General features: G+C 31.4%; 1 protein-coding gene across 1 annotated transcript; it reads left to right on the forward strand.

The window, feature by feature from the left end:
• The first annotated feature begins 10,195 nt into the window (after window positions 1-10,195).
• LOC139510363 (probable serine/threonine-protein kinase roco6) lies at window positions 10,196-19,900 on the forward strand. The gene is made up of 3 exons (XM_071296946.1): window positions 10,196-10,425; window positions 11,907-12,491; window positions 19,740-19,900. Exons 1-3 carry the CDS (start codon window positions 10,272-10,274, stop codon window positions 19,898-19,900), a joined length of 900 nt encoding a protein of 299 aa, XP_071153047.1. The 5' UTR covers window positions 10,196-10,271.
• The last annotated feature ends 745 nt before the right edge of the window (window positions 19,901-20,645 follow it).

Here is a 20,645-nt window from a genome sequence, read left to right on the forward strand (position 1 = left end):
GGTATGTGAAAGACTTATAATATTTTGAATGCATTTTTGTAAGACGATACACCAGTATTTAACCGATGGTCAAAAACAGTTGATCGTTTAAGAGTGTGCATACCAAACAATATTCCAAGGGAACTAATAAAACTCAACTAAATTTGTGCATCACCGCCGTGCATGGGAATCCAACCTTTGGATTAGACGTCTTTAAAGATAAACTCATCATAGATATCAGGACTAAATTTTGTATATACGTCAGACGCACGTTTCGTCTACAAAAGACTCATCGGTGACGCTCGAATCCAAAAAAGTTAAAAAGGCCAAATAAAGTACGAAGTCGAAGAGCATTGAGGACCAAAATTCCTAAAAGTTTTGCCAAATCCAGCTAAGGTAATCTATGCCCGAGGTAGAAAAGCCTTAGTATTTCAAAAATTCAAAATTTTGTAAACAGTTAATTTATAAATATAACCATATCAATGATAATTAATGAAGGCAACCGTAGTATACCGCTGTTCAAAACTCATAAATCTATGGACAAAAAACAAAATCGGGGTAACAAACTAAAACTGAGGGAAACCCATTAAATATTAGAGGAGAACAACGACACAACATTAAAATGTAACACACACAGCAACGGACTAAGCATTAGATTAATGTCAGCACAAAAAGTGCTGACTACTGGGCTGGTGATACCCTCGGGGAAATAAATCTCCACTAGCAGTGGCACCGCCCCAATGGTTGTAAATAAACTCATCATAGATATCAGGACTAAAGTTTGTATATACGTCAGACGCGCGTTTCGTCTACAAAAGACTTATCAGTGACGCTCGAATCGAAAAAAGTTTAAAAGGCCAAATAAAGTACGAAGTTGAAGAGCATTGAGGACCAAAATTCCTAAAAGTTTTGCCAAATCCGGCTAAGGTAATCTATGCCTGAGGTAGAAAATCCTTAGTATTTCAAAAATTCAAAATTTTGTAAACAGTTAATTTATAAATATAACCATATCAATGATAATTCATGTCAGCACAAAAGTGCTGACTAATGGGCTGGTGATACCCTCGGGGAAATAAATCTCCACCAGCAGTGGCATCGGCCCAGTGGTTGTAAATAAACTCTACAGTTGTCCTGAGACAGCGAAACATTGACAGTAGACACTTATTTGAATAACAATATTTTATCCAAGACAATATTTCATAACTATGAATGTTTGTCTCATTCTATTTTCATATACGATTTAGTCTTTATTGAACAATATTTCATAAATTGAAAGTAATGGACTTTTGTGTCATGTAAGTGGGGTTATACAATTAATATTTTGAGAATGATATCAGGTGAGTGTTTTATTTTATTGAATTTTCCAAATATATATTATAAGTTTCAGTACTTTATTAATATCTAAACAGTATAACATGGTTTAATTTACATAGTTGTCTTAAACATTTATAAGTGATTATTATTGATTAACTTATGCAAAACTATTTGTTTGTTTGAAATATAAAATTTTCGCCAAATATTATATTAAACCTATACATGCTTCATGATTGAGTACTGAACTTATAGATGAAAATTATTCGATGCACCTATTCATACTTTTCAAGAACAACATAAAATAAAGAAGCGTTGTCATAATATTATGGCATAGAGTCTTCAGGAAAGACGCACGTTGATTAGAAAATATTGTCATGAACAGGTTTTTTGGAAAGTTTGCTATAGCTTGCTATAACTACTTTCCTTAGGCGTCGGCCTCAACTTCCGTTGAGACAGACTATCGCAATGTTCTGCTTCAAGATAATATAGTACTAGTGTTCGAATTCTGATTCTTATATATTTTGAGTTGCTACTCTTTTGAAAAGATTACAGCTTGAATAAAAAAGGAATGAATGTTCACCGACAATTCAGATGAATTTAACTTCATTTTGAAAATAAGTATCACATACACTACTTTGCGGATCGGCCATTGGCTGAAGAGAAATCAAAAGAAATCTACGCGAGACAGCGTTTCATTCATGAATATTTCATGAATGAACATTTCCCCGCACTATTTTTTACTGTGTACGATATTTACAACTGTTTATTATTGAATGAGTAAAAACCCGAGTGTATCGAAATAGTCCGGTATGCGAGAACAAGTTGATATTTGTCCAAGTTGTCGGATAAAGTTGACTAGTGAAAGGATTGATTTATTTTAACAATACACAGGTGAAAGAATATAAAATAGTCGATAATTATATGGCTTATGTCTCACGCAAAGAACGAGTAAAGGTAAATACCGGCTTAAATAGAAAAGTGCATTGTTTTTGTCAAACTGACATCGTCGTTCGATCTGAAAGTTTTGATGCCAAAAATCATTTGAAAACTTTTTATTCCGTTATTTAAATACTAACTATTTCACATTCCAATGTGGATATAAGGACCTTCACTCGTTCAGCATGCTCAAGTGGATCAAACTAACACAGAAAAAACATTGTCTTAATGACAATTAGTATCATAGCATCCAGATAATTTAAAAGCAACCGAGTCATCATCTACTTCTTAGAATATTATAGTTCAGTGTATCAAGACCGAGATCAAGCTAAAGACAAGTGCTGTAGAAATTATTAAAATGAATTAATAACATGAGTCCATGTACTAGCAGAATGACTTTCTTAGTGCTTAACAATGCAGTGGCGGATGCAGAACTTTTTATTCTCACACTTTATTCCTGGGGCAGTATGATTCTTTAAGATTGACCTATAATTAACAATGTGTCGTCCTAACACAGCGGCAATGATTACTAGTATATCAAATAAATGGCTAAAAACAAAAATCTTAAATGTCATTGCCTCAATGGTAATTACACAGCAGCAACTAAAATGTGTTACAGGGTTATCAGCACCTTATATCAACATTGTATGAATATAGTGTATATAAACTTTTAATTCCTGAGGTCATACTACTATTGTTATGCCCCCACCATATTGAGTTTTATTCTTGTCTTTATACGACCGCAAAAATTGAAAATTTTTTGGTCATATATTGGTATCACGTAGGCGTCGTCGTCGTAGTCCGAAGACATTTGATTTTCGCACTCTAACTTCAGTAAAAGTAAATAGAAATCTATGAAATTTAATCACAAGATTTATGACCATAAAAGAAAGGTTGGGATTGATTTTGGGTGTTTTAGTCCCAACAGTTTAGGAATTAAGGGCCAAAAAGGGCCCAAATAAGCATTTTTCTTGGTTTTCGCACAATAACTTTAGTATAAGTAAACAGAATCTATGAAATTTTAACATAAGGTCTATGACAACAAAAGGAAGGTTGGGATTGATTTTGGGAGTTTTAGACTCAACAGTTTAGGAATTAGGGGCAAAAAAACAGGTCCCAAATAAGCATTTTTTCTTGGTTTTTGCACAATAACGTTAGTATTAGTGTATAGAAATCTATGAAATTTTAACACAAGGTTTATGACCGCAAACGAAAGGTTTTGATTGATTTTGGGAGTTTTGGTCCCAATTAATTAGGGGCCAAAAAGGTCCAAAATTAAACTTTGTTTGATTTCATCAAAAAATGAATTATTGGGGTTCTTTAATTGATATGCCAAATCTAACCGTGTATTCAGATTCTTAATTTTTGGTCCTGTTTCAAATTGGTCTACATTAAGGCCCAAAGGGTCCAAAATAAAACTTAGCTTGATTTTAACAAAAAATGAATTCTTGCAATCTTGCATATGCTGAATCTAAACATGTACTTAGAGTTTTGATTATGGGCCCAGGTATCAAGTATGTCGAAATCGGTGTCCAACATTATCATATTAAGTATTGTGCAATAGCAAAATTTTTTCAATTGCACAGTATTGCGCAATAGCAAGAAATCTTCAATTGCACAGTATTGTGCAATAGCAATAAATTTTCAATTGCACAGTATTGCGCAATAGCAACAAATCTTCAATTGCACAATTGTTCAATAGCAAGAAATCTTCAATTGCACAGTATTGCGCAATAGCAAGAAAGATCTAATTGCACAATATTGCGCAATAGCAAGCAATTTTCAATTGCACAGTTTTCATGAAATATTTTTTGAAAATTGGAGTTATCTTTCTTTGTCAAGAATAGTAATTGAATCAACTTAAATCATTCTTTTATACAACATACAATGTATATTCACTTTTACTACCAATTAATAAATTAAAACAATCTTTTCCATTCAGTGATTACAAGCACTTTTTTTTACACTTTAATATTTTATGATGACTGTATTTAAATGAGTAGTTATTGTTGCAAACTCCATTAAAAATTTGAATTGAGATCAGTAACCTCTGCGGTCGTATAAAGCTGCGCCCTGTGGAGCATCTGGTTTCTGTAAGTACGTACGTTCCTTACTTATACACACGTCCATACATCCCAAAATTGGTTTCTGTTCTCTTACTTTAGTTTGCCTGAACCAACTTTTATGAAACTTATATGCAACGCTTATAACTACAAAACACAAGTCAAGTTTGAATTTTGTTGGTGTTACTTTTACCATTCTAGATGTAACGGAGTAGAATTTTCAGTATACCCTATCAAGAATATATACCCTTATATATAAGTTTGACTTGTAGTTTTCTTCGGTTATACATTTATCAGGTGAACATAAAAATGGTCTTTAGATTTAGAAGTATATATAATATAAAACAAGAATTTGTCCTTAGTACACGCATGCCCCATCTGCACTATCATTTTCTATGTTTAGTGGAGTAAAAACTCATTTAAATTAAAAAAAGATTATATCAAAGGGAATATCTATGATACTGAAATAACGAGGTCCAATTTGTCAGCAGTCATATGGTAAAATAACAAATCAAAGAATTCAATCTTATATATATCCAATATAAGACAATTGATAACTGAAGATATTCTGCTGTAATTTTTAAAATATGTTAAACTTATTTCATTAAGACATTTATCTTTTAGTGAAATGGAGCAACAGTGCAGCAATAAGTGTATTCATTCTAATGCTTATATGCGGTAAGTAATACAATAATTTTATTGTAAAGTGTTTTTTTTTCTTCTTATCTTCTCAATAACAAAAAAATAGACTATAATGATTAATTTCTGTGTCATTTGGTCTCTTGTGGAGAGTTGTCTCATTGGCAATCATACCACATCTTTATATATATATATATATATAATATAATATAATGCTAACTTCTTTATAACGCTTACATAATAAAAAGACGTCGTATTCCTGGTTAAATGTTTTGCCCTAAAAAACAAATACAAGTTCTATCATTTCAACTTCACTGAGCATTTGAAGGGAAAAAAATGTTTACCAAAATCCATTAACTGTTACGGTTAAATATTACACAAGCGACCTAAAAAAATGCAAGTAGCCTCGGTTCGTATGATTGATGGGGGTTTATTTTAAGCTCCGTTATCTTAATCTTCTGGTTGTTTATTGTAAAATGATCTTGTTTTGATATATATTCTTAATAAAGATTTGTTTGAATGTAATGTCAAAAGACGTAAAGCATATTTACTTTAATCATACCACATATTACATTATTAAAGCGACGTTTGGATTACAGTCCAGAAGATATATTGGATATAACATTTTTCTGTCAATACCACTTTATCTTTTTTAATTCGACTGTCTTTGAGCTACTATCTTAAAATGATATTATAATATTATCGATATTCGTTCATCTTGTTTTTCGACTTTTTGTGAGATAATCCGTATCTTTTCAATACATCCATGTAGTGCCATTTAAAAATTTTGCCCGTTTACTCCTACTTTACTTTTCACAGCGTTATTACATAGAGTTCAAAAAGCCTTTTTTTTTAAATCTTATTGAATCCTTTTTTCCCCTGGATTTTGAAATAAGAATAAGAATGTTAAAGGTATGAAAAATCAGGAGAATCATTTCCCGCCAAACTTTGAAAAACTTATATCTGTTCATTTTTTTCTGGTCTTTTAATTCCTATATTTATATTATATCAATGTATAACAGTATTTGAAAAAAAAAATGTTATGTTGAAACAGAGCAGCAAGCATCTTAAAGCGCTATATTTTTATCGTGTGCCTATCGAAAACTCCTGATTATATAATACGAGAAGTGATCCTAAATGATTGTTGAAATATAGTTAGAGTAATGATTTCTATATTTTCTGATTGACACATGCAGTATTTGTCCACCAGAGAAAGAAATCCTGCATCGTACTTTTAATGTCTACCGAATGTAGAACAAATTTCAAAATGAAAACTAATATGAACAATCTTTTCAAATAGCGTACAATTTCGTCTCGATTTAGATTAATTGTATTGTATGTGTCAGATTTTATTTAAGACCAAAACCACCCTTATAGCAAAGATCGGGGGGTAAACTTCTCCAAAATCTTTTGTTTTATTTCACAATTCAATTCTGATTGAATATGATAACAGATTAAATGTACTGTAAGTGAAAAAAAAATGGTTTTCATTAGTCAATTTGCCATGCGTTTTCTTCCATCTTTTCGAAATAAAACAATTGACCGCACTTTTTTGTTGATTTTGAAGGTATGTACATATATGGTCCTGATGTTTAGGTAACAAATATTTAAAGTTACTGATCTTGTATGATGTTGTCCCATTTCAAACACAACGTCTCGTCCTTTTTTCTAAAAGAAATCATCAAAACATACCAAGACCTAATAGATAAATATTTAGAAACTTATCAATAGGGAAAGATAATCTCGATTTACAAATTCTAGGTGCCCAAGTTGTGTACATTTTTATTTACTCTTAGCCTAATATCTTTTCTAAATCCCTGTTTTAGCATACAGAAAAGGCTTCAGTTTAACTTTATCTTAACAATAAATTTTCCTTATATTTATAATTATACTAAACGTTTATCATGTACATGTAAAGTCCTTCATTGAATTGTAATAATCTTTGATGTGTGATCAGTTTAAAGCAATTTTTTAGGAAATACGTTGTTTGATAGAATCCAACTATGAAGCAAACATTTAAGCCAGTATGACACATTTTACTACATATGCAACACCCTCCGAACGTTTTTTTTTTTAAAGAAGACATTGTTGAATGATTGCCACATCATGTTTAAGCGCACCAGGGACTCAACAACCAATGTGAAACACGAAAGCAAAATTTTAAAATCATAATAATGCGATATACTTTTTGATTGTGTAAAATCAAGATTTCATCTTATCACCAAACGAAAATCTCAATAATATAACCAATGGTTTATGAAAAGTATGATTTATATAATCTAGAATATATTAGCAGTTCATACCCGCTGCATTTGTTTGCACCTGTCCTTAGTCAGAAACCTGATGTTCAGTAGTTGTCATTTGTTGATGTGGTTCATAAGTGTTTCTCGTTTTTTATATAGATAACACCGGTGGTTTCCCGTTTGAATGGTTTTACACTAGTCAATGTTGGGGCCCTTAATAGCTTGCTGTTCGGTGTGAGCCAAGGCTCCGTGTTGAAGACCGTTCTTTGACCTATAATAGTTAACTTTTACAAATTGTGACTGTTTATGGAGAAACGGTATCTATAATGACTGTTTGCCTCATACAAATAAATTGAAGGCGAACACTTTTCTTTTCCACTATAAATAAATATTGAGTGATCTGCTCAAATTCAGTCACAGTGTATCAGTATTAATCATCTTGTTTATACTTTATTTAGGTACAAGTATTGGTTTCTTCGTTTTATTTCAAACTGTGCTGACACGATTGCTATGGAAGTGCTGTAGCAGAGGTATGTATAATTTGTTTTACTACTACTACTACTACTACTACTTCTACTACTACTACTACTACTACTACTACTACTACTACTACTACTACTACTACTACTACTACTACTACTACAACTACTACTACTACTTCTACTTCTACTACTACTACTACGACTACTACTTATAACATTCAAAATGCGTATGACTATCGGAAAGTATAATATCACAAATTACATATGGCTCATGTATTATGATCCTTTATTATCTACATGTATACCCAATAGGCTTAAGGACGATATCTTCAACATTAAAATTTTAAAAAAAACACAACATGAAGGAGAACTGCAATAGATGTTTTGCTATCGTTGATACGCTATACCATACATTGTACATATATTGTATATTGGAACTGTTAGCTAATATTTTTATTATGTTTATTTGTATTTGACTGAACGATTATTAAAATTGAGAATGGAAATGGGAAATATGTCAAAGAAAAAACAACCCTACCAAAGAGCAGATAACAGGCGAAGGCAAGCAACGAACTGTTCTAAAAACAAAACTGTTATTCTTTGACAAATTTCAGAGTCTAAAGACATATTTTTTCTCGATAAACAAGAGTTCTATTGTGTAAAATTGAAGATACTAGACTCATGTTTTTGTCATGACATCTTTTTGTCATGACATCAATTTATCATGTCCACTTTTTTGTAGTCTTATTAGTTTTCTGAATGAATTGTACAATACAGTTTTTGAAATTTGATCAATATATTGTCTGTGATAACATTCATTTGATATATCAAATATATCAACCTCTGAGGTGTACGTTAGGACATTCTACCGGTTTATGTAGGGTGTGTTATTATGTTCATACTACAAAATATATTTACACAAAGAGACCCTTCTTTACATTAGTTTAGACAACCAGCATCATAAGCACAGTTGTTAATGTAATTGATATTTTCTATAAGCAAATCATTTATAATTAAACAAAGTAATAGTCATTGTTTTTAATCAAAGATAAAAACATCGTGCCCAAGGATTCTGGCAAAAAGTTATTCCTTTCAATATTTTCAAATATCCGATACGATGTCGGACCACCTACAGACAAAGAAAACGTAGGATTTCCTTTTATGCATTTGTTATTTGTATAAGTCCAAAAAAAATATAGATACACATATTACTATTTTTGATTGTTAGATATTTTATATTCTGGAACCATTTCAAATTGAAAGAGAAGTAAAAGATAATAAACGACAAATTGATAAAAAACGTGAAATTTCCTTCCAATTAATTTTATTTCCCATTTAATTGTACACATTGTGCGGAGTATAACACGAATGTACAGACAGATATATATCTACATATATTTTCCTCGTATAGATAAAATACGCGACAGGCGTACCAATTATTAGCTAGTATGTATGACCAGGTTTTTTTTAAGAAGCAATACAATATCATTGATATGTTTACATTGAACTTAAAGTACATTTGAACAAATATGTATCCCTTTTTGTGATGAGTCTTTTAATATCAATACTAATTTATCATGGAATTTTGACAAATCGTCATCAATTAAAATATTCAGAAAACTGCAATTTCATTAATCTTTGATCTTAATGAAATTTAAATTATATGATGAATAAGCAGTACCTTATATAGATATAAGAAGATGTGGTATGAGTGCAAATGAGAAAACTCTCAATCCAAGTCACAATTTGTAAAAGTAAACCATTATAGGTCAAAGTACGGTCTTCAACACGAAGCCTCGGCTCGCACAGAACAGCTAGCTATGATGGACACCAAAAATGATTAGTGTAAAACCATTCAAACATGAAAACTAACAGTCTAATCTATATAAAAAACGAGAAACACATATGAACCACATAAACAAACGACAACTACTGAACATCAGGTTCCTGAATTAGGACAGGTGCAAACAAATGCAGCGGGTTGAAACGTTTAAATAGGTACCAACCTTCACCTTACCTTAAACAATATTGTAACATCACAACATTGAAATACACGCTACAAAATATTAATTGAAAAGGCTGGACTCAACCAAAAGACTATTTTTAGTCTCAAAGTCGACATCAGACATATCTACTGCGGTAAATTCAGCACAGTATACACACTTTGCTTGCAGACATTAAAGATCCGTTCAAACTTTTTTTTCAGATTGTTCAGAAGTTTTTTTTATACCTGTATAAATCAATAACAAAACGAATTGTCTAAAACACTATCAAAAAATACTGGGTTGACTTAAGCTTGTATCTGAACAATTACTTATATTCGTACCAAGGCTTAACGACTTTAGTTGCAGACTTTCAAATAATATTAGAATCAGCACATTTGTTTGGACTTAGATTTATTTTCAAATGAAGGCAAACTTGGGTTTAAGTGTTTTCTTATATTGTTTGCTTGTTTGCTATATACATTTATTAATTAATTCGTATGCAGTCCTGTATATCTTGACAAACCACATCATTTATAAACCTTTATTTCAGTTGACAAATCAGAAGATATAAACCAATTACAAACACTTATTCAAAGATTAGAGACTGAAAAGCGGTATTTTGTTAAGATTATGATCGTAGGTAAGGAGTCGGTAGGAAAGACATGTTTATTGAGACGTTTATTGAAGGAAAACATCGAAGATGTATCTAGTACAGATGGTGTTGATATTGTTGTCCGTCGGTGCAAAATCAATACAGAAGATGGCTATTGGACAATCGATAAAGGTTGGTGAATAGTTCTAATTTAAATAAAAATGTTGTCTCCAAGAAACGATTGTATAATTCTTTTGGTAACAATAAGGAAATGACCAGATATCAGATTTCATGGAAACATTATAAACCCATTTATTTCTTATGCAGCAAAAATACTGCAATCTGATTGGTTAATTACCCCGGTGTAAACAACACCCCACCCTGGTTCACCCCGGGATAAATAAAATTTTGCCAAAAATTTCAGAATTTTTTTATTTTTTTTGCCAAGAAAAAAAATATTTCAAAAAATAAAAAAAAAAATAAATAAATAATCAAAATAAAATGTTAAAAATTTCAAAAAAAAAAAAAAAAAAAATAAAAAACTTTTAAATAAAAAAGAACACAAAATTTTTCTGATTTTTTCCAAAAATTAAGTAAAAAGTATTTTACAATGCGCAGCAACATAGACATTGAAAAAAACGTTACAATGTAAATTTTTCATGACCATTTTTTCAATTTTACATCCTGGTTTCAAAATGAGTAAAGGAAATGTTCATAAGAAATAAATTCGTTATCTAGGTGTAATCAGGGGTGTACGGAATTTTACACCGTTGTTGAAAATTCATACACCCATTCGGCTGCGCCTCAGGGTGTATGAATTTTCAACAACGGTGTAAAATTCTGTACACCCCTGATTACACCAAGATAACTAATAGTATACTTTCCATGGAAATTTTCAAACCGATTCCTAAATCTTTTTTAAATGTAATTGTGATAACTTTGGTTGACCAGTTCTGATTGATTTTATATTACTTATTAGTTCTTAATAATAAAAAAAAAATTTCATCACTTCATTCAGAGAAAGACGTGAATAAGTTGAAAAACTTGATGTCTGATCCATTTGTCCGATCAAATACCCAAACCAATGAATACGTTTTCGTTTATTGGTGAAACACCAACATGAGAGGTAAGGAGTTACGGAGGTAAACAACCATGCTTTATTTAAAAGAATGATACAGCGAGCACTCAAAGGATTTTTAGAAGGCTAATACTTATTATGTTTGTTGAACTCATATCCTAAACTAGAAATATGTCACTTGTTCATTTCACATCATCAGTGTTTTATTAAATGGTAATGGATAAATAGGCTAAATATCATTATGGCATTTGACTGTTGATCATAAACAAAGTTTTACCAGAAAAGTTCACATACAAATCAATTTGATATCAGACATACATAAATATAACATGGTACGAACTATCAAGCTGAATGTTATATACTGTTTTCCGCCATTATTTAAAGTATTCGTGATTTTCTGTTATTAAATGACGATGCGTAGAATCTCTGTTTGAAATACAATCTTTTCAAACCTTCTAATTTGGTGATTGGCCATAATAAAAAGACTAATTCATCTGTATTTTTTCTTATGATTAAAAGAAGTGTGGTTCTTCTTGCAAATATTTTTCAACATTTATTTATTCAAAAGTGAAGTGACATTTTTTATTTTGTTTAGATATAACTGACGATAGAGCTGACCGAATTCGTCGAGCATTGAAGAATAAAAAAAATGTTCAAGACAAAAGTAAAGTAAATGAGATTAACAAAATAAATTTGCCAACAGAAGCCGGAAATGAAAACAACACTAGGAATACATCAAAACCTTCCCAACTCGACACCAATTTGATAAACAAAACATATGCAGAAGTGCCAGCCGAACAAAATATCAGTATTCTTGATAATGCGTCTACAAATGTCATCAAAGATAACAATGTAACATTAGAAATAGACAACTATGTTAGAGAAATCGAAGTGAAACACAACGAGAATGTAACAGATACTGACTTAAAGGACACGTTATCCCTATCAATGCCATCAAATTTGATGTCAAGTGTATTTTCTACGACGTCTTCTTCAAATATGCCCTTGAACCATTATGCTTTATGTGGATTATGGGACTTTGCAGGACAAAAAGAATTTTATGCAACTCATCAGGCATTTTTAACAAATAATGCAATATATCTAGTGGTGGCAAAGATGACTGACGATATTTCAAAGCAAGACGTTAAGCAAGTTTTTGCAGATTTTCAACGTGTTGGAGGTAAAAATATCAATGTTACAAATAGAAATACACCCATATGGCTGATGGTACATATCATTAACAATAAACGTAATTCTAAACACGAGTTTTCTAGTTCCAAAAGAAACCATTCGTTTTCTAACAAATTCATCATGTTCATTTGAAAAAACAATTGTTTATCCAACCAATTGCAACTTTTAAAATACAAAGTTTTAGATACTACCCAAAACGTCATAAAATGACGATTACACAAACGCTTCAAGGTTAGTGAAATTTTGTTTTTTTAAAAAGACATAGTTCCGAAAATTGACCCCCTTTTTTTTCTAGTAGCTGTTTGCAATCTGCTATATAAAAACGTTTCTAATATAAATATATGATAATATGATGAAACTAGTCTGAACTAAACTTATAATAGTTCGAGAGATATATCATTTCTATAAAAACCATACACATGTGTTTATGAAAATATGATATTAGACAAATTTAAATTTAATTGCTATTGACAAACATTAGATGACCAACAACTGATACACAACATTCGTTGTCATTAAGGCATGCGATATTTGATAAAAACTCATCAAAGATACCAGGTTTATAATTTTGTACGTCATACGTGCGTTTCAATTCTCTTTAACTTCTTACTTTATTTGACCTTTTTAATTTTTTCTGATACGAGCGTCACTGACGAGTCTTTTGTAGACGAAACGCGCGTCTGGCGCACATACAAAATCCTGGTATCTATGATGAGTTTATTCGTCAACATTAACTAAACTGTGACGATATAATATGCAGTTCGAAAGCCTCTTTAAAACCGATTAGCAACTTACTGTCAAAAGGAATATTTGAAGTATTGTGAGTATTATACATACACATTGATGTGTTCACCTTAATTTACAAGGACGTTTTACCGAAAACGAAGCCGTAAAACATGACGTATGTATTGAAAACCATCTGGCGTGTTTTATCTAGAGATCTCATATACTTTTTATTTAATAACATAATTATCTAAGCATCTGAACTTGTATTGGAACACAATTTTCCTATAAAATCATTATGATTAAAACTTTATCAAACTTAAACGTCATCCTATTTAATTTTAAACGAGTCTGTCCGAATCAATTTCTGGATTTCCTCAAATAAGAAATGGTCAATCAAACAAAATTGAAAGCCATGGATGTATCTAACTATTGAATTAAGCAAAAGAGCTGTACAACCGTAAGAAATATAAACAAGCCAAACCCAACTTTGTATGGCGGAATATATTCATAATTTATAAATTTACCTTTGGAAAATATCGTAGAAAGTTAGCACTTAATTAATATCAATCATGCATTTAAAGCACTTACCTTCATCGAGAATGCTCAAACCGAGACGAATGAAATTCAAAATTTCAGGAGATATATGACCGAAGGAACCCTTATCACGATAGCTAAATCCACCTAAAGTTAATATTTCCTGGAGAGTTTCAACCTTAACATTTCATAGTTGTTTCAAAAATTATTAATTGGGAATAGAGAAAGGTGTGTTACAGATCATGCCAATATTGATGCACTAAATAATGTTCTGATGATACTTTGTGGAGCTTAACATATACAAGCAGCGAAATGAATCTAATTTCATCAAATGAAATTAACACGTCAGTATGTCGATTGGACCCTCAAGGTTGCACGTGTATATAAAAAATAAACAATTGTCCATATTAACTCCTGTAATGACTTAAACTTTGCCAATTTGACTATGAAGTTTCGTAAAATCATATATCATAGAAAGGGAAGTTCATATGGACTGCTATTTGTCTACAAAGTAAGAATATAGGACTATAAGTCATATTTCCAATGTTTATGTGCCTAGAACTTCTAAAAGTTAAAACTTAAACTAAAATCCTGTATTACCCCTCTCTTTACAATTCCTCAGAATTCAATTTGACTGCTCTATGTATGTATGGATCCTTGTAAAATTCTCAAGTTGTGACTATATGAGATGACACAAAGAGATCATGAATCGGAATCAAAAAGTTAACAAAACAAAACATCTATGAATATCAAATATCAACTAAAACAGCTATGGAACAGTGGTTGTCGTTTGTTGATGGATGTGGCTAATAAATGTTCCTCGTTTCTCGTTTTTATATAGATTAGACAGCTTAATTTACTTTTTGAATTGTTGTACACAAGTCATTTAAGGGCATTTGAAAACTCCGAGGAAAATTAAAAACGGAAGTCCGTCATCAAATGGAAAAATCAAAAGCTCAAACACATCAAACATAGATAACAACTGTCATATTCCTGACTTGGTACATGCATTTTCTTCTGAAGAAAATGGTGAATTAAACCTGGTTTTATAGCTAGATACCTTGCACTTGTATGACAAGGAGTAATTCCGTAGGAGTATTTGGATCACTTCAAAATTGATTGCATGAAAGAGATAAGAGTTTGTTTGTACATTATCCGTGGTTTTTTTGTATTTTTTTCAAACTTCTTATGCAATTATCTCATTAAATAAAGAAAATGAAACATCATGTATTTGTGTGCATATTTCTAATTATTCATTTTAACGAATACTTTCGTTATAATATACGATTGTTGAAATGAATTTACCAAGTATTGTCACCGGTATTATTTTTCTGTTAGTTTAACAGACTTAATCATCAGAAAAGCTACGTTTTTATTGTTCTCACGTCCATTTTGACATTGAATAATCGTTAGTATAGGCAGAATCATTCTCATTTTCTCAAAAATCTACGATGAGTTTATTTATCTCCAATTATGCCATTTAATTTTTTTCAATCTAGAAAATATGACCCATTGAATGGATGACGCGCTGTCAATTTAGCTTTCAAAAACCGATCATTAATTTATCTGGAACTTCATAACATCATTATCATCATTAAATAAGAGCTTTATTGGTAAAGACAATATATGTATATATATTTTTATGCCTTTGGGGAATTTGAAAACGAATGTCTGGTCCGTTATCAGTTGAATTTTTCGAAAAATCAAAAACTTTTTAAATAAAGGCAACATAAGTATACCGCTGTTCGAAAGTCATAAATCTATTGAGACAAAAACATATCCAGGTTACAAACTTAAGCCGCGGGAAACACACTAACTATAAGAGGAAAACAACGAAACAACAGAAACACTGAAGTGAACAAAAACAATCGACATTGCAACACACACAGAAACGTACTATAAAATAATAACTACCATTTTCCTGACTTGGTACAGAAAATTTCAAGCAAAAATGGTTGGTTGAACCTGGTTTTGTGGCTAGCCAATCCTCGCACTTGTATGTCAATGTTTAATATAACACTAAATGACATTATTACATGACAAGAATACAGTAAAATAAATGCAAAAACATTTAGGACAGAAAAAAACACAAATAAACAATACAATAGTACATTTCGACATGCTACAGAATAAAAACGAACACGTAAAACAACATAGCAGGCGGAACCCGGTTGAAATAGAACAAAAGAATCGAAGCTCTTTGTTAGATATGGCGATAAATGCCTACTGTAATGTTTACTATAGTAACCAAAAAATTAAAAGTTAATAGAAACAAAGAAGTGTTCTATTTTAAAAACGCCATTTGCATAAGGTTTCAATTTATTTATTACATAGTTAAGCAGAACACTTAGATAGCAAGTCGACGAATAAGGTATCTATCAAGTTGGATGTAGAACATGCATAACCTCCGATTTTTTAAAAAAATACCACGGACGGAGAACATATCAATCTATAAGTTCAGTAATTTTCGTGTCTGCCCTTCCATTATGTGACTCAAGAAAAAATTCTAAAAAATGGGTAACAATTATATGGAAAAGAGAAAATCGGGTGCACCTTTTTATGTTAGGACGTGTTTGATTTGAATATTTTGTCTTGAAAACGTACAAAGCAAAAATATTTGATACATTATCTCGCTTCAGGTTCTATTATTTTTATATAGCAAAGCTACAGGTTGACTTTATAACCTAAAATATCACGGTACTAAAAGATGAAATATATGGGTCAAGTGAAATACCTATCTAATGAATCATAAAAACAGAGTAGGTGTGTTCGAATAGCTATTTTTTTTTACTAAAAGTACTTGACGACAGCCTTTCAAGTTGGATGATGAAAATGCATATCTTCGAAAATTAATAAGTTTGTGTGTGTGATAACTAGGGTTTATAGTCTTCAACCACTAAACAAATCTAGTCTGCCCTTCCTTGAAAAATTTAATTAGAATTTTTAAAAATATTTATGAATTTTCAAAAATTCCACCTGCCAACCGATTAGACAATAATTCTAAGTTGAATCAATGCAGACAAGATCATTAACTGATGCTCATTAGCAAGTAGATACATTTGTCTTTTAAAATACAACTGACATATAAGGATCGTAATGGTGCTATGCGGATTAATTTATCGGTTTTCAAGAGCAAAATTGGCAGCGCGTCATCCTTACAATGTCTTCCATTTCTAGTATTGTGAAAACTAACTGGCGTAACGGGGAAATAACTTTGACGGGGTAGAATACTGATTGATAGGACAGCACACAAAACAGCACAACAGAACCACGAACTGTCTTTCACACGACTAGGTCAACGCCACAAAAGTGACGTCACTGGTAAATTTAAAAAAAAATGGATACTGTTCAAGATCAGGTTTGTAACTGGTGTGAAACTGCCTATTCTAGAGGGGGAGTGAATCAGATGTGGATACTTAAAAATTCCAAAGATCTTTTAGAGTACATACAATCTAACTCTCTTTCATCTTGTAACAGTATTAAAACATTTGACTTTTCTACTCTGTACACTAGTATTCCACATTCCAAACTAAAAGACAAATTGAAAGAGTTGGTATTGCTTTGCTTCGTAAAAATGAATGGCCAACGTAGATACAAGTATCTTGTCTTAGGGAGGGATAAATCCTACTTTGTAAAGGATCACTCTGATTCGAACAAAAACTTCTCTGAAACTGATATTATCAACATGCTTGATTTCTTGATTGACAACATATTTGTTACGTTCGGAGGACGTGTTTTTCAACAGATTGTCGGCATTCCAATGAGAACAAACTGTGCCCCTCTACTTGCCGACTTGTTTCTTTATTATTATGAGGCTGACTTCATGCAGGAACTTCTTAGGAAGAAAGATAAGAAGTTAGCACTATCCTTTAACTCTACTTTTCGCTATATAGATGATGTTCTTTCACTAAATAATTCAAAATTTGGTGACTGTGTGGAACGCATCTATCCAATCGAGCTAGAGATAAAGGATACTACAGATACAGTTAAGTCGGCCTCATTCCAAAGATCTTTTAGAGTACATACAATCTAACTCTCTTTCATCTTGTAACAGTATTAAAACATTTGACTGTTACATCTAGAAATTGACAATGAGGGTCGGTTGAAAACAAAACTTTACGACAAAAGAGATGATTTCAGCTTTCCAATTGTGAGCTTTCCATTTCTAAGTAGCAACATTCCAGCAGCACCTGCATACGGGGTATATATCTCCCAATTGATACGATATTCCCGTGCTTGCATTTCCTATCATGATTTTCTTGATAGAGGGTTGCTGCTCACAAGGAAGCTATTACACCAAGAGTTCCAAATGGTGAAGTTGAAATCATCCCTTCGTAAATTTTACGGACGCCATCACGAGTTGGTTGACCGTTATGGAATAACCGTATCACAAATGATATCGGATATGTTCCTTACGTCGTAACTACAATCCCCTTCCCTTTCCTGAATGTGACCTACCGAATTAGACTATTTACCGGATTTGTTATCACATAAGCAACACGAAGGGTGCCGCATGTGGAGCAGGATCTGCTTACCCTTCCGGAGCACCTGAGATCACCCCTAGTTTTTTGGTGGGGTTCGTGTTGTTAATTCTTTAGTTTTCTATGTTGTGTCGTGTGTGCTGTTGTTTGTTTGTCTTTTTCATTTTTAGCCATGGCGTTATCAGTTTGTTTTAGATTTATGAGTTTGACTGTCCCTTTGGTATCTTTCGTCCCTCTTTTGTAACTATGTCATTTAATGTATTTTATAATAATCAAAATTATTTTAAAATCTGTAATAAATATTTCGTGGAAGGGCAGACAAGCAACTTATTACCCAGAATACTAAGAACAAACACAAATTAATTAATTTGTTAGATATGCACAAAACAGATCCATAAGAATATTAATAAGAATATCAGTAAAACTTTTAAAAAAAGCGTTACTCGAACTTTCCTTTTTTTCTTTTTTTTTACATTTTAAGAATAAAATATTTCATTTGGCTTAATTTTAATTCACAGATGAGTGAACGAAAATAAAATAGAATGTAATAAAGAAATACATTCAAAATGGTAACATTTTTGTAGCAAGAACCGTTGTTCTTGAGTTAATCAAACAAACCTACTCTGTTATTAGGACTCATTAATAGAAAGATTTTTAGAAATATACTTCATTTTTTTCTTTCTCTGAATTTTTAATGTTATTTTATGAATAAGTAGCCTAAACATATAAAATGATGAATTAAATTGTTGTGTCTCATACGTTTTTTTTTTTATCGCAAACACAGTCAACTCAAACACGCATGAACATACAAATGTTTACCAGACCTATTTTTCGATGATATTGCTTATTTTCACATTTTTTTAAAAGAAATGTTGTCGTGGGCAGAGATGCAAATAAATGCTTTAAAAGGATATAGCGTTTACCTGTCTATGGATATCTGTTCAGCACACATTATTCTTATTTACCTACAGGAATCATTTTTTTCCTTAGAAATTTGTCTTTTATTTAATACAAAAGTTTCGAAGCTCGATACAATATTTAAAGAATAAACATGCTATCATGGTTATATCCCGAGTAAACACAGAAATTTTGTTTCAAATTCCTGAATTGTTTTACGTCGAATCTAAAAACTCCCAATGTGTCAGTATACATTGCAATTCTGATCTATACTTGATTGCAAAATACGGATTACAAGCAGTCCTGGGAGGATGCCGAATGGAGGAAGTCGATTACAATTGACAAACAAAAATGATTCAAACCAATCAAAAGGGTGTCAAACACCATTTATTTATGCCTACTACATTTGTAAAGGTGTGGTAAAAGAAGATTTTATATGAGACGTGCTACGTGGATACCATCAAGCTTAAACTTATTTGAGAATATAAATAAAGGCCCACGTCTTCACTTTCAGTCATTTGATTTATTTATATTTTTCTTGTACATGTAAGACTTTTAAAAAGATAGATGTATTGATTAGAATATTTTTTATGTTACAGAGTATGTTGACTTTTGGTTTGATACAATACATAGCCACAGTCATGCAACAGTCGAACCTCAAGTTACTCAACAATCGAACGCACACATCCAACCTCCTGTTATTCTAGTTTTTACTGGAAAAGATGAATATGAAAAAGTAATTATACATGATAGTTATTGAAAAACTGGTCATTGCCGTGATATATATGGACTGCCCACAGGACAGTGGTATTGACTAAAACAGTGATAATGACTGAGCAATTATCACTGTCGCAGTCAATACCACTGTTCTACGAGCAGTCCATGTATTAAACTCATACCACATAGTTAGCTATAAAATATCTCGAATTGATAAATGTTCTACAATTCAAAAGAGAAAACTAACGTCCTGATTAATATTAACAACAGTACACCATAAGAACACGCTAGAAAAATATGTTGAAAGGGCGAAAACGTATCAAATCTAGACAAAACACAAAAATCCAGTTCTCTGAGTACTCGCAACTACTGAAATCTTTAAGCATCTTAAAAGACAAAAGGTGTAAATAAAAAAGGTTAAAAAATTTAAAAACAGAATTATAAAAGTGATTAGTGATCATTCGTTTGCGGTTATTTATTTTTTTAAAGTTTAGTTATGACATTAGGTCAATTTTGTTGGGTTTTTTTTTTGCTTTTGCGTTGTTAGTTCGTACGTAACGACTTCTGAATTTGAATATTCCTTTGGAATCGTCAGTCTCTAATTTCTTTTAAAAACTTTAAAAGTATCAACTAAAATCTATCCATGCGATTTACCAATAAAAAGATAAAAAAACTTGTTCTGTATGTTTCTGCTGTACAAAATTATAAGCTTGTTTCTTTGAAGAGTTTATTATTTTTGCTTTTTATACTGATGAAGTGGCATGTCATTTTAATATTTGTCTGTGTTT

The sequence above is a fragment of the Mytilus edulis genome, chromosome 2 (assembly GCF_963676685.1).
Source record: "Mytilus edulis chromosome 2, xbMytEdul2.2, whole genome shotgun sequence".
Classification (NCBI taxonomy): Eukaryota; Metazoa; Mollusca; class Bivalvia; order Mytilida; family Mytilidae; genus Mytilus; species Mytilus edulis.